Source organism: Platalea leucorodia, assembly GCF_965183815.1.
Source record: "Platalea leucorodia genome assembly, chromosome: 5".
NCBI classification, from domain to species: Eukaryota; Metazoa; Chordata; class Aves; order Pelecaniformes; family Threskiornithidae; genus Platalea; species Platalea leucorodia.
In genome coordinates this window covers 26,386,052-26,401,211 of record NC_138827.1, presented here as the reverse complement: position 1 = coordinate 26,401,211, position 15,160 = coordinate 26,386,052, and the positions used below count along the sequence as shown (strand labels likewise).

Genomic DNA, 15,160 nt, shown 5'->3' with positions numbered 1-15,160 from the left:
CATGTGCTCCACTTTTTAAAAAAGCTTAAGTAAACAAATTACTTTAGAGGGGGAAAAAAAAAAAAAAGAGACTGACATTCTTTTTACAGCATTGGGTAGAACAGTTCACTGTTAACCACTTTCACAGAGATGTGATTATCTGCACCATTCTGCAGGGTGCTAAGTAAACAGCTGCAAGATTAATACGAAAGACATAACTGCCCACCATACTGTCTATGAAATCCTTTGAACAGATAATCTTTATATGTGTAGAAAGAGAACTTACCTAGTCTTGCTAGGTAGGTGGATGCAATTAGGCACTTGCCTAGTGACTCTTCCCGCTTATAGGGTATGGACCAGTGATCTGTTAAAACTCTGCTCTCCAGTTCATACAAGTTAGTTGTTGGAAACTCAATACCTTCACCAGAGCAATTCCCATTTTCATCATTTTTCTGTGAATAAAAAGGAAGTTCAAGTGAAACAATTTTTCTCTCTCTCCTAGACACTTTAAAGGATTTAGTACCTTCAGAAAAAGCAGCTGTGCTTATAGTAAGCATGTCAAATTCTCAACAACCCTGAGGCTGCTTGTGTTTTTCAAAGAATTTAGTATTTCAATTTGAAGCAAAGGGATTACATACCTTTATGTATTTCGTGTAGGTGATAACTACTATGTTTACATGACTAACTGGTAACTAATTGCCTATTTATTTAAGTGGCAAATCTTGTTCCTTAGCATATCAGATCCTAGAGTCAAGTGATAAGTACTTCCAGTCCCTGTGAGACTGGAGAGTACAAACCCTGATCTCCATTGATCTGCGTATTAATCCTCTATTCAACAACTCCTGTAGAATATGGAAGTTTATTCTAAGGGAGGCCAATTTCATGACCCTCTCACTCCATCACATTAAGAAACAAAAAATCCAGTATATCAGGATCATTATTTTTGTACTAGCTGATTATCCAAAGGAAAATTTACATCTCAAATATAGTTGTCCAACAAGGAAACTACAATTGTCCTCCTGAAGTCAAAATGAGTTACTGGAAAATGTTCTGGAAGGCAAACAGGGAAAAAGCAAGCAGATGTCTGCAGCTCAGCTTTACAAGTTTCCTTGCTAGTGCCACTAAACAGCAGCTATTTCTGTGTACAGGCAGAACACAGAATTAACCCCATGTTCTTTGCTAAGTCCCATATGAGGTAACTGCCTCAGTAGCGCCAAATGAAAGAGTAGACAAGTTATCCATTTATTTTCTTTTGTTTATTTTTTAACCTCACGTAGACCCCAGCTACCCAACGTGTCAAAGAGTTCACATGGACTAACATTCCCTGCCTTCAGACGAGCGGACAACTCAAGCAGGAGAAAGGACAGAATGTCTGGATCAGGCCTGGCAGCAACCAGGAGCAACTGTCAGAGACAGAGGAAAACACAAGTGCAGTGACAGTAACAAGATCGCCCTGAGAGAGAAGCCAGGGACATGTAGGGAGGAAGGACAAGCAGGAAACACGTTCAAGAGTTAAGAAAAAAAACCCCAAACAACAGTGTCGGGAAAGTGAATGGAACAAATAGAAAGGAATAAACCAAAAGAAAGAAGTGAACTCAGGAGGACAAAGAATGAATATATATGAATGTATATGAATATATATGAATGTATACAAAGAATGAAATCAATGTATGCAGACAAGCATGCTTCCAACTCTCCCCCTGCACTTGCTATTTGCAGGATTAGACCTGTTTTTTAAAAAGTAAATGTGTCATATTCACTTTCACAAGGATTCAAAAATATTAAGTCAAGGAAACAGCAATTGTATAGAGCTTACCCTTTAAAGTTCACTGGTGCAGGTGACAATAGCACACAGTGGCTGGCCCTACTAACAGGTTCTGGAGAGCGGCAGTAAGGTTTATAGGAATGGAACACAAAATAGTGCTCAGAAAAAGACAACACACCAGCGTTTGGGAAGTAAGGTGCCACCTTCCCCAACCCTCTACTCTACATTTAGTCCTAAGTTTGTCATTATGGGAGGTTGTACTTTAACAGACCTGAATATCAACTTCTGAACCTGTAGTCGTCTCATCCAGTACTGTGCATGGAAGTCTAATATAATTCATACCTAGCAAATCATGCCCTGTTTAAATACTTCAAGTTTTGGAGAAGATATGTTTGAAGGTCTAAATGAAAAGACACCAAACGCATTTAAAAGCTAAAGTTTTCTAGGAATCATCCTGTTGTATTGATTCAACGAGCAACAGTTAAGTTTACAGCTTTTGTAAAGGACACCGATCCAGAACACAAGCCCATTTCCTGCAGAAAATAAATGTGCAGTCATAAAGAAAGCCCTTACAGTAACAGTATAGGATACAGTGATTAGTCTAATAAAGGTAGACTGAGTATAATATAAACACACAATTGCTAGGTCCCCCATTTCAGTTCAGCCTAGACTTGTAGCAAAGGAAAGCAACATTTCAACAAATGATTACAGTAACTGAGCTATGGTTGCTCCATCCCCTGGAGGAAAGCATCCACATTAAATAAAAATATCCATTGCTAACACCAGATTAAGAGGTGTAGTCTAATAGCAGTGCACACCTTCAACTGTTGCTGAAAAACTCCACCTGTTGTTCTGCTTCCCCATCTGCATCTAAGCAATGTTGCTCTTTATTTACCTCTTTCTACACATGTTCTTCACTGTACACTCAGCTCCCACAAATAAAGGCGTTATTATAAATTGCACTAAGGATACGTCTGGCCTATTGCTGGATTGAGTCTACCAACAACGTAGTGAAAAGATTTTTTTTTTTTCTTCTTTTTAAACACAAGAAATAGCAATGGGTGCAGTACTGGGAATATTGCCCTAATAACAATGGGAACTATTTGCATTGAAGGAGCACATCTTTGGCACATTCCACTAATTAGAGACAACAAGTCATCTTGCTTGTCAGTTTTCTGCTACTAAAACCCTGCCCAGAAATTATCAAGTTTATTTATTTCTTAATTTTAGAACCTATCACATACAAGCAGCTTCACAGCTACTGTGAAACCTGCAGCAGTCTCAAATAAATGCCCAGGTACTTAGAACTCAAATTTCCCTTCGAACTATTAATAAATTTAATACCCTGCATTTTTGGGAGATTACTGCTATGTTCAGTTTTTATTACTGCAGACTGAGTCTCGTTTCTTACAACATATCTAGTTATGAGTAACAGTCTCTTTAGAAACATTTGCTGCTCTTTCATAATTAGTGTCTTTCCATACAAAAAAACCAACCAAACAAAAAAACCAAAACCAAACTGTTCACCATCCAACTTTTAAATCAATTTGTGTACGGCTCTTTAAAGCGAGGGATTTATTAACAGCAGCTAGCAGCTGCTGTAGCATGGTGCAATGTCAGCTCAGCTCTTGCATAATGTTAAGTTGGCTCACTAACCAACACGGGCTGAAGATCTTACTTGCTCTGTCAACATTCACAAATGCAACACATCACAGCTCTGAACAGGTAGCCACAATTAACACTTTGTAACTGAGGAGCTAGGAATTGTCACTACAGACTCTACTGACATGGGTCCACAGGTGAAATGAAAGCTTTTAAAGAAAGAAACAGTATGCTATACATGAAAATAAATAGTACACAAGGCCATGTCAGCCTCCCAAAAAGTGGTTTTCTGGGTCTCTCTTTTGGGGAATTACATACTTTTATATATATATATACACAAACTCTCTCCCTCCTCTCAGATAGATGACTTAAGAATGGTGTCTGCCAGTTGATAATGACCTAAATCAGGACTATGCAATTCTGGCTGAACAGACTTTAATACTGGACTGGCACCTGACATGTTAAGGATTTGTAGGGATATTCGCCACCAATAGAATAGTAAAAAGCAAAGGAACTATTCCTGGCAGCCAACGGGTCATCCAAAGATAAACGGTTTGAAAGTCTGTAAGAATCATCTGTTTTCCAAGATAGGAAATCATGGCGCACATCGCACATCCTGTGACTATTCTCCCTTCTGCAGCTAAAATCTTGAGACCAAAAAACATTTGCTGGCAAACCTTTAACATCATTTTCCATGCCTTCTGATATAGCTCTTATTACACAAAAGCCCTGAAGATCCCCCCGTTCTAACAGCATTACTTGACTCTTTTGGCTTATTTTCACAGTGTGAAAGTGCAGTTAGATCCAAACATACACACACAGGCTCCCAAGAGAAATATCCTCACATGAACAGTCTCAAGCACTGGTTCAAGATTCTCACTCTGGGGACCTGGCACCTCCCAGAGTTGTTTGCAAGGCTGAATAAACAAAAATTGTTAAATATCTGATCAACAAAGCATTGCATAAGTCTGTAGCATAAAACCTTCCATGGAAGACTAACATAGAACAAAGATTAGCCCTCACACAAGAAGTGAAATAGAAATTAACTTTAATTGCCAAAAGGTCCCAGTTCAAAGCTTCAAAATGTATTCCTGCAGTATTCCACTAATTAACTCATCAAACACTGTTTAACTAAAGCCACTGATATTTACCACATCGGTCACTTTGCATAAAATAACAAGGAGTTTAAGAAAGTGTTTTGATGGTAATTGGCAGTCTTAGTAATGAAATTACAGTCAAGTTATAATTTAATTTGTTGATTTGATTTTGATAGAAGGCTACCAACAGAATTTATTATCACCAGAGCTAAGTCACATTATGGGCTCTTGAATCTAGTATAACTTATGAAACAGAATCCCAAAGTCATGCTTCTTTCAACAAGCAACAGTCTCAGACTTTCTAAGATACCAGTAGATCAAGCAGTTCCCTTCACTCTCATGCCTCTCTAGTAAGCAATTTTCACAAAATGACCACCATTTTATAGCCAAGAAAACAGATTTTTGATGCTTCACTGTATTGTTAAAAAAAAAAAAAAAAACAACCGGATTTTGTTACTAGGTACCTACAAACAGGACCAAATTTAATTGCTCTGAAAAGCAGTAATGAAAAAATGTTTAAAGCCAGAATTAGAAGCCAAAAACTCTAGGTCCACCTTTCAGTTTTTATCACACACATACTAAGCAATAAAAAGGAGAACAGTTTTTCAATGCTTCAGCTTCCCCAGCTGTAAAGTGTCAACAGTGATACCTCCCTCTGCCACAGCATGCTGACGCACCATTCACGACTGTTTGCAAAGTACTGCAAGATGCTCAGGTAGAGGCAATGTAAGAGAAATACATCATATACCCATGAAAACAGACAGAGCATTTCTCTGCTCACTGATCTATTATGTCTATCAATTTGTGGGAGAAGCTATGAATCCTGAAGTCATGACTTCACAGTCCGTCTATCTGCCAGACTACTGATAAAAGAAGCTTTTACTTTCACAACTGGATGTCAATTCTTTTTTCTTTTAATTAACTCCCAAAAGGAGGATATTCTGTTACCTCGAACTGAATCACAGTGGTAAGAATTAAAAGGCTTTCAAATAAATCAAAGCTACCACTTTGCACTTACACTTGAACACACTAAGCATGAGGTACTCAATGTTTAAAAAAAATGTTACATTTTCATACCTGTAATCTACTTGCTTTTTATAAACTGGTGCTCCACGAGATTAAAGAACTTCTTTAAACTCATGTTAAGTGGCAGATATGGGAACAAAATGGAAGAGTATTTCCCAGCTGCCTGTTCTTGCCATCAGATCAAACTCATTCAACCCACATTGCTAAGAGCAAGCTTGGTATCCTTTTATGAATATGACAATATTAGTAAGTCTCAGAAAATCGTGTCATATATGGAATTTCCACATTATGTTTCTTATTTGGCAATAAGAAAACCCACTATGATTTCCTAAATGTTTTACTGATGAACAGACATTTATTTGCAAAGCATAGTAACAGTTTTTAACTGTTTTAAGTCCTAAACAGACACAGCATCTTGCCCTTGCATTTTCATCCACAAGAAAATATCCATATAAAAAATTTTTGAGTACAGCGATAGATAGGAATGCTTTTTGTTATTTATGTTCTGCTAAGAGAAAGTAAGCTCATTGGGGAGATATATGGATGTTTTATTCTTTTTGCATAGAAATTAAGCTCTCTAGTTCAATTTTTTCCTATGCAGTACTTCATACAAGCAAATGTAGTCTTGTCATAAAAAAAAAAAATTATTATTTCATCATGTTAATATAAAGGAATGATACCAGTCTATCACTAAAGGACAACAAATCCTATATTACAGACTCCACCTAACTGAAGCTGATTTGGACTCTCACCTCACCATAAAGACGTCCTAAGAAAATTCTGATATATTTAGTGGATGTTCTCACAGAAAGTTTTAGACACTGACCATAACTGAGAGTAGTACAAGTGCATTATCAAGAATGCATGGTTAGACCAAACACTTCTTAGTAATTGTAAGGGATTATAACAAGTCAACCACAAAAACCCCATGCCCCTCCCTTCCCCTCATCTCTCACAACCAAGAACTGTGTAAGACTGGGAATAGGAACACAATATGAATTTGAAAAATAAAAATAAATTCAGCAAAGCTAGAAAATAACTAGGATTTTGTAAAAACATTGCTTGTACTGGTCTCCCTGATTTCCAGGGTGATGATATGATGTTACTAAGCAATATTCCCCAATGTACTTGCCTAGTCGTTCAGAGATAAACACAGCACTAAGCATTACAGCAAAACAAAATAATCGAGGCTCTATAAAAATCATATTTGAATTAAAAGAGTTATTTGACTTAAGAAAGGGGAACACCTTTGCCCTTTTATACTACTATTACCATAGTATTTAGTGGAATCTGAGACAGATTTGTTACAACCACTTTTGGCAATGAATTTTAAAGTCTGATAACTAGTTGCAGGCCAGGGAGAGGTCATGGAAAGCACTGTTAAGAATGCCATTCATAAGGAACCAAGGAAAACACACTTATCGTGCATGTTTGCACGTGTTTTCAGTACTGTCTGTGGATATATTTTAAAAACTTACTCCATTAGCATAACTACAAACAGCCAGACTCTGAGTTGAAACCATTATTTCTCCCAACCCTCGAGCTTTCTTAAGAACAAAACCCCATGCTTATTTCCAAATAACTCAAAATAACTTTGTGTGGTATCAGATAAACGTTGTGCTTTAATACAGTAAAACAATGAATCACAAATGCTTAGCATTTCAGTACCTAAAATTAAGTCAATGCTTCTATCTCCCTTTGCCAAAACACCAGGCATTAATAGATAAGTGCTGCAGAAACATTAGATAAAGTATTTATTATAACATTTTAGTGACAAAAGGTCAGGCTCTGGAAGGAAGAATTAATTCAATAACACTGCTAAACACTCATCTGTACTTCTGTTCTATGGATACATACAGATGTATAGCGAGACAGAAACTAGAACTGACTAAGCAGCTGACAACGAGTTTGAAATCAAGTTCTATGATGTATAATCACAAAATTGTGATTAACTAATATGAAAAAATCTTTAAATGCCTCTCAAGACTGCTCTGCTGGGCATCAAAACAAGAGAAGCCAGAACTGCTGTAAAGTAGCGAGCAAGAAGATCAAGTGGCAAGAAACACTGAGCACACTGGCTTTTTAATTAATTTTAATTTGGCCCATGAAGCATAACTGAAACATACATACCAAAGACTATTCCTATGGCAGCACAAATATGTGTTTTTTTCAAAATAAGAGCTTACAAAAGAAACAGGCACTTCCTTTCCATCTTTGCCCTCCTCACACAAAGAGTTACTGTTCCTTAATCCAAAAGCAATCCAAATGATTTGCTGGAATTAACTTCTAACACTGGCTAATTTGTTTTTATTCTCATTCTTCCACAGTATTTCACTTCCTTATTAAACAGCTGCCACAGAATAGCACTGTAAACTGGGAAGATGACCAGAAAATGCCTCCAGAGAACACTAGACACTTCCTGGCCAGCTGAGAAGTTGGCTATACAGAGTTGTCTCCTACCTCCACGGTCCCCACAGGCATCACCTTCGCCGATGAACCATTAATTATAAAGTGCTTGTCTCAATCCGAGGATTACTCTAACAACCACATTACATGATAATGAGTTTATAAGTTATTTGAAACAAAGCTTACATTTAAAATTAACCAACTGCTCCTCTCACTATTACCCCTATTTTCCCTAACTTTATGTAGCATCTCTATTAGTCTGTGTTATATCAAGAATGAAAACCAGGGTATTTTCTTTCAAAATTCAAGAAAGCATTAACATAACCAGAACCTAAAAAGAGGTTCTATGCCAGGGCCACTAAGTTTTGAAAAGAGTGATGTGGAAAACCAGAAGTGCTAAAATACTAATTCCACTTGACATTCTGATGGCATCCAGCCAGGGACTCAATGCCAGAATCCACCACAGAGCTTTATTTAATTGCTTAATTGTTTTACAAGGCCAATTCCTAGACAAGCCACACTGTAAAACTTCCACATGAGAATGCTGGAAATATGCACTTTTGCAAAGCTCAACGCCACTTACAAGACAGGAGACTGACTTTAAATTTATAAAATTGTAGCATGAAATCCACCTCATTTGCTTGAAGGCTAAACACGTTTTTTGTCTTTAAATAAATACAGCTCCTTCCATTCAAGGATCAAAGAACTTCACAAGCCTAACATCCATGGTATTCCTAATAAAGCACACACCGTTATCCTCATTTTACACACTAAAAGCTAAAACAGAGGTTAAGTTACACACCCACCGTGACGCAGCGCATCTGTGGCAGAACTGCTTTCAGTACTGAGCTCTAATAATGAGGAGAGATAGGGTTTTGAACACAAGAGTTCCGCAGCATGACTAGTGAGAATGTTCCTGGCACTGTTACTCATTACAGTCGCTGGCCTGTTTCTTTTACAAAACCCCCTTCTCTTGAAATCAAACAGCATCTCAAAAAGAATCTTGGAGAAGTTTTATTATAAACCTTATCTAGTAAAATCAGGCGTATATGAGCTTTTGATCCAGTTCAACCAAAAAAAAAAAAAAAAATCAAAATCAAAAGAGCACATGCTAAAGGAGACAGGAATAGCTGGAAGGTAATATAATCCGTTAATCACAATTTACCCAAAAGGTCATAGTAATGACTCTCAGAAGCTGTTTAAAAACAAATCAAGATTATTTTAGTAAAGGTTATATAAACCGTTGTTGTATGTTCAATATTTTTGGTGTAAGTGGCTTCCTACCCTTTACCACAATTTTAGGTTCTCTAGTCACAATCCCCACGTTCATTTGTCCTGCTCTTTTCCATCCCATTCCTCCACAACTCGTGAAAGTCAGCACTTATGGCACTCATGGCAATTCATGGACACACTGACAGACGTTGTCATCACATTCATTTACAGTCTTATCTTAAATTATAACGATTTAGCAGCAGTTCATAAAACAGCTTATCTGTCAGTCATATGGAAAGATGAGTATCATCCCCCCCCCCCCCCCCCCCCCCCCGGCAAAGAATCACACTGTAAAAATCTGTATGCTGCCTAAGGAATAAACACACAAATCCCAGATTCTTGCCAAAATGCACTTACTAGATTTACTTCAGCAAACAGCCATAAACATAGAAGTTATGTCAAACAGGCAAAGTTACCTCTTGTAAAAACGCAGGTGATCTCAGCCTATCGAAGTGGTTTGGTGCTACACAGGGCAAAACTTCAAACCAACTGTAAAACCTAAAGTTGAACTTCCTGCTATTTCAGGAAGACTGCACAAACGAATATGAAGCCCCCTTTGCACTTCCAAGTTTGTCTGGCCTTTTTCTTTTAATGAGTTAAGCATGGTCATGCTAACAGCAACGCCAGAGGCACACCATAGCTATTAACTTAAAACTGAACCAATTGTACGCCCTTTGGAAGACATTAGCCTGCTGAAGCTGAAGTTTTAGCCCTCGTGAAAATGAATTTATTTATGTCTTCATCTCACACACAGAAAGCATAGAGTGCCTATCAGGCCATCTCATAGCAGCTGTCTTGCTTCTGGGCCAGTTATTCCAAATTCAGGCTTCTGTAACACTTCCAGACACCCCTGAAGACCAGCAGTCTGGACCACAGAAAGAGGATTCACACTGGTTTTACTATCTTATCTAAAGAAAACATGTTTTTACTAGTATGATATGTATCTCGTTGCTGTGCTGTTCTCAAAGAAAACCAACAGACGAGCCTTTCTTTGATCAACATGCTTACTGAACAGAACAGATTCTAACATTATGTAATAGAAACCAAAGAAGCATATGCAAACATAATGGATTCATTACTCATTAGGGAAAATGTAAAGTGTTTGATCATTCATAAATCTATTCTTATATGCACGGTAAACTGTATTCAGCAAAAAAAAGAATGTAAATACAAAGCACACACCTGTTACACGTCTTGGAGAATGACTAAAGCTTTCTTGTTATTTTTAAATTAAAAAAAAAAATCTAATCCTAACTTTCATTCATGAAGAAGATTACTAGACCAGAAAATTTTGTTTAGGAGAAAATTTCTAATAACTGTGCTCTTTTGATTTATATGTTCATGTACATTGCTGATGTATAAAATTCAAAAATCAAACATGCCACTACCTCCCCACTAAATAAAAGTTAAGTCTGGTATTATGATGAGAAGGAGGAATACACACTCTAAGAGCTGTTAGAAAGAGAAATGATACCAAGGAAGAAAAACCGAAATAACATCTGAATTACCACAAGATAGTATGGGGTACAATATATTTCAACATAATGTATACGACTACAATGAATAATATAGCTATTTGTGCAATGGCTTTCTGTACAGCTCCATATGCCATGAGCTTGTGCTGAATGGAAAACTACTTACTGATTAACCATCTAAATAATAGCTGTAGTTTATTAAATGTAGTTCTAGATTACATTTGAAGAATAAAAAAACCAAGAACTGACTGTATACCATTTTTCTCCCTTCTATAATATATATGTCAAAAGCTGCTAGGTTGTACTGCAATATCAGACAAATAAGCACAGGCAACAATCCCAAGTCTTAAGATTTTTACAGGTATAACTCTTACTTTACAAAAATACTGTTTTGCATACATGTGCAGGAGTTGACAGATGCTCATATGCAAATGAATCCAACTACTAAATTGAGGCCTGAATTTATATAAAGTTTCACGTAGCAAGATACTTCAATCCTTCTGAAATGCCTGCTTTGTGCAGTCATTTGCCTATACTGAAATGTTTTGGCTTCCCTCCTGTGGGTTAACAAGAACACAAGTCAAAGCAAACAAGAACATGAGTGGCAAAGGAAACTACAAAGTGTAAGTAAGTTTGATCAGACATACAAGCTGAAATAATAGGGGTGAAAAAAATCCTCTTAGTCAGAGTTGTCAAAGTGTCATTTCTAATAGGAAGAAGAGGAGGAAAAAAAGTGCTTCTCTGAAGCACTTCAGAAACAGTGTTTCACTGACAGCTTCTCTTGAAATGTCATACTGACAACCCAGATTGTCCCAACCATAACTATATCTGATAGGAAAATCCATCGTCCTGGTGGCTACAGAAATCTGCACGCAAACAAGCAGAACTCGCATTCACTCCCAGCCCTTCAAAGCAAAGCTTAGAAACCAGTTCCCTATTGCTTCAATCAGTGAAATTAAACAGCGACAACTCCTCTACACAGCACACACGCCGTCCCACAGATCACCTTACTCCACAAGCATACATCATCATCATCTTATATGAGCTAAGGATCTAACCCAGTTAATTCAGTGAACAGGATCACGTATCTTTATTCTTCAAGACTAGACTTCAATATACCAAGGCTATGGATACGGGTGATCTGTGCAAGTGTAGCTACATACAAGAAGTTACGTGCATGTATTCTTCATATATATATATTTATAGATACATACACACATGTACACAGAGAGATACCACTTCTGGCACAGAAAATCCCCAGGATAACATTCACTGAAGCCTGGGAGGGTACATGAGTTTCCCTGGTTTTGTTCACGTGCTTAAGCATCTGCTACTGACCACTTCTTGAGACAGAGACTATGCAAGGTGGCCCTTTGGTACTGCACAGCAAGGCTGTTCCGTCTGTTCTCATCCCCACAAGTTCCATCGTCTGGGCACTACTAATTAGCTCTTTTCATATGAGCACTGTGCTAAGTTTTGGGAAAAAGACCTGGAGGAGGAGAAGGCTTTACAGGTAAGCGCTACAAGACTGTTCCAGGCAGCAAGGAAAGCACCATGAGCGTATCTGCTGGCTGAGGAGTTCAGAGTTCTGGAAGAGGATGGAAGAGAGAAGAGCAAAAGGCAGACAAGGAGGAAGGAGAGAAACTGGGAAAGGCTGGTGTTCTCCAGCACTTCCATCTACTTCAGGTGCGTTTTAGAACACAGCTATAATTTAAGTTATGAGTTAAAGGCTTTGCTTTGGAAATATTTGAAATCACTGCATTCCTATTTCAGAATTTATGCTTAGCTTATCCAAATAAAACTGTACCCAAAGCAACACCCAGACTGCACTTTCCTTCACATTGTGCAAACAGTTAAAAAAAATGAGACAGTCATTAGTCACTCGGCTTATGCGAGAAGGCACAAGAGGGGAAGAAAAAAAAAAAAAAATCCTACGGTAGCCACACATTCCTAGAATGCCAAGGAGAAGCCCGGGTGCTCTTCACCTTGCAGCGATCGCCGCGAACAGCGGCGGCGCGCACTCCCCGGCACGGACCGGGAGCAAGCCGGCGAGGCGGGGGGGCGGCGGGAAGGGAAGCCGCCGGCACGCCGCCCCGGCCGGCGAGGAGCGGGGGCTGCCCTGGGGCACCCTCCCGCGGGAGCCAGGCCCCGGGGGGACGCCTGCCCGCCGGCACCGCCGCGGCAGGGAGGCTCCCGGGGAGCTCCCACCCGCCCCGCGGGGAGGCCGGCGCTGACGGGAGGCCGGCCCCGGGGCAGCCCGCCCGGGGCAGGCCGCAGCTCACCTCGGTCTCCACCACTTCGTGGTAGGCGGGCGGCGGGTCGAAGCCGCCTCCTCCGCCGCCGCCGTCCCCGTCGCCGCCGCGGGGGCCCTGCCCGCCGGCGGGGGAGCCGTGCCCGCCCGGCGGGCCCTGCCCGCTCTCCATGGGCTCGTAGCCGCCGTAGTGGAGGCCGGGCCGCTCGTTGGTGAGCAGCGCCACGGCCTCGTTGATGTCGTTCTTGGCCAGGCGCAGGGCCTTGCGGATGGCGGCGGCGTCCGAGAAGCCCATGCAGAGCAGCGTGGTCATGTGCTGCTCCTCCTCGCTCTCCATGGCCGGGCCGCGCCGCGCCGGGCCGGGCCGGGGGCGAGGAGGGGGCCGCGAACCGAGGGGCGCCGGGCTCAGGCGCTGCCCGCCCCGCGCGCCGCCATGTTGACGGGAGCGCCTCTCCCCTCCGCCGCCGCCGCGGCGGCCGCCCCCGCCCCCCCGCGCGCGCCCTCACACACGCGCCCCCTTCGCCCCGCCCTCAGCCCGGAAGCGGCGGCGAAGCCCGGCTGGGGAGCGCACGCCGGGCCCGCGTCACGTGAGGGGGGAGGCAGCGGGGCGGGGGCCGCAGGGCGGGCATGAATGGACGGGCGGGGGACGGGGGAGGAATGCGAGGGCGGGGGGGGGGGGGGGGAGGCTGTCGCCATAGCAACGGGAGCGGGTGGGCGTGGCCGGCTGTGTCACGTGAGGGGGGAGCGGCGTTGCCAGGGGAACGGGACCCCGGCCGGAGGGTCGGGCCTCGCTGCGGCCTGGCGGTGCCTCAGCGGCCGGGCCGGCCCCGTGCGGCGGAGCCCGCCTAGCGGGAGCTCGGCTGCCGGGGGCAGGCTGCACGGCCGGCCTCCTGCCCGCTGCCGGTAGTTCCTCCTTTAATTACGGCTCTTAGTAGTGAATAAGTCCCGCAGGGGCACGGCCGGGGGGGCGGTGGCTGGGCTTTCACTGCGAAACACGAACAGGCCCGGGGAGGGCGGGGGTGAGGGGGCGCTAGGCAAGGCGGGAAAGCGGGCGGGGGCTGGCGCGCCGGGTGGGTGGCTGCGGGGTGCGAGGGCGCTGCTCGGGCAGGCGGCGGGCAGGTGTCCTCTGAGGTGATGAGGGTCGGTTTTGAGGCGAAACGAAGTCCTGGCCCCTGCCGAAAGCTCCTGCCCTGCCTGCACTTGCGGGTGGCAGCTGGACAGGAGTCCTGGGGCGGAGCAGGTGAGCGGCGGCGTTTTGGGCCTGCCCGGGTGGAGGATGTGGTTTCCAGAAGTGCACTGAGAACCTATTATCTGACCGCATGCTGGGCGCTGCCATCACTGCCAGCTTCCAGCTTATTTCTCTGTAAAAATGTGTTCTTCAAGTGTATAATATAGCAAAGAGAGATGCAAATCCATACAAAATGAAGTAGAGTGCAATCAGATAGGAAAAAAAAAAATTAAAAATTGCTAGTGCCCAAAGCAGAAAAGTTGCATATATTTCTTAAACACACTTAGTCAACTGTCATAGTGCATGAAAGTCAGTAGATCTGGATATCCTGGCAATCTCCCGGGCAAAATTTATCACCTCCTTTTAATGATGTGTTTTCTATGTCCAGAGATGAGGAGGAAGGAAGAAAAAGATAAGAGATTTGTCAGGATCAGTGCTGGTATCTGCATATATACATTTATCTTTGGAGGCTCGTGTTTCCTGGCAAACTATTTTGTGTTAGCAGTGGCTGATATCACTGAAAGCACTGAAAGGGGTTAGGAATCTAGAAACAGCTGCTTGAAGTCTTAGATACAAATGGCATTCAGTGTAAAGGACACTTTCAAATGTAGGGGACACCAACAATATTTAGATGTCTAACCTACATGAACTTTCAGAGCTCAGTGTCTGTCTCCTGAGTTTGCCTGTAGAAAGAGACAAACTGATGGATCAGTCTGTTGGACTGGCAAGGTTTCGGATTAATTTTTAGATTGCAGTATGCCACCAGTGGTCTCATATTCCTTGTATTCTGACCCAAAAGGTAATCGTGACTCCTTCATCTTGCTCATTCATCTCTGATTTTTTTCCTGTAGGCTGACATTCAGCGGAATGGAGGTAATGTGCATATGACTCTGAGCTTCAGCTTCTGGATCTAAGGAAGGTCTTTCATTCACACTGATCTCCAGTTATAAAAGAAACTGTTATGGCTCAAGCTTGGCAGGCTTCAGAAAAATTCCAGTACTTCAAATGTATTCAATTAATATGCTGAATATTGACTCACTGCTCATATGACCAACATTT

General features: G+C 41.9%; 1 protein-coding gene across 4 annotated transcripts in view; it reads right to left on the bottom strand.

Annotated features, from left to right (window-relative positions):
• USP24 (ubiquitin specific peptidase 24) overlaps positions 1–13,303 on the bottom strand; it is a 67,288-nt gene extending 53,985 nt beyond the window's left edge. For all 4 annotated transcript variants that reach the window (XR_014228325.1, XM_082313432.1, XM_082313430.1 and 1 more), the window contains exons 1-2: positions 12,905–13,303; positions 266–431 (exon numbers count right to left, since the gene is read on the bottom strand). Coding sequence is in view for 3 of the 4 variants with exons in the window: in XM_082313432.1 (XP_082169558.1) it covers positions 266–431; positions 12,905–13,210 (472 nt within the window). In the remaining variant the exon portion in view is untranslated. The remainder of the gene's footprint in view (positions 1–265; positions 432–12,904) is intronic.
• Between the last annotated feature and the right edge of the window lie 1,857 nt (positions 13,304–15,160).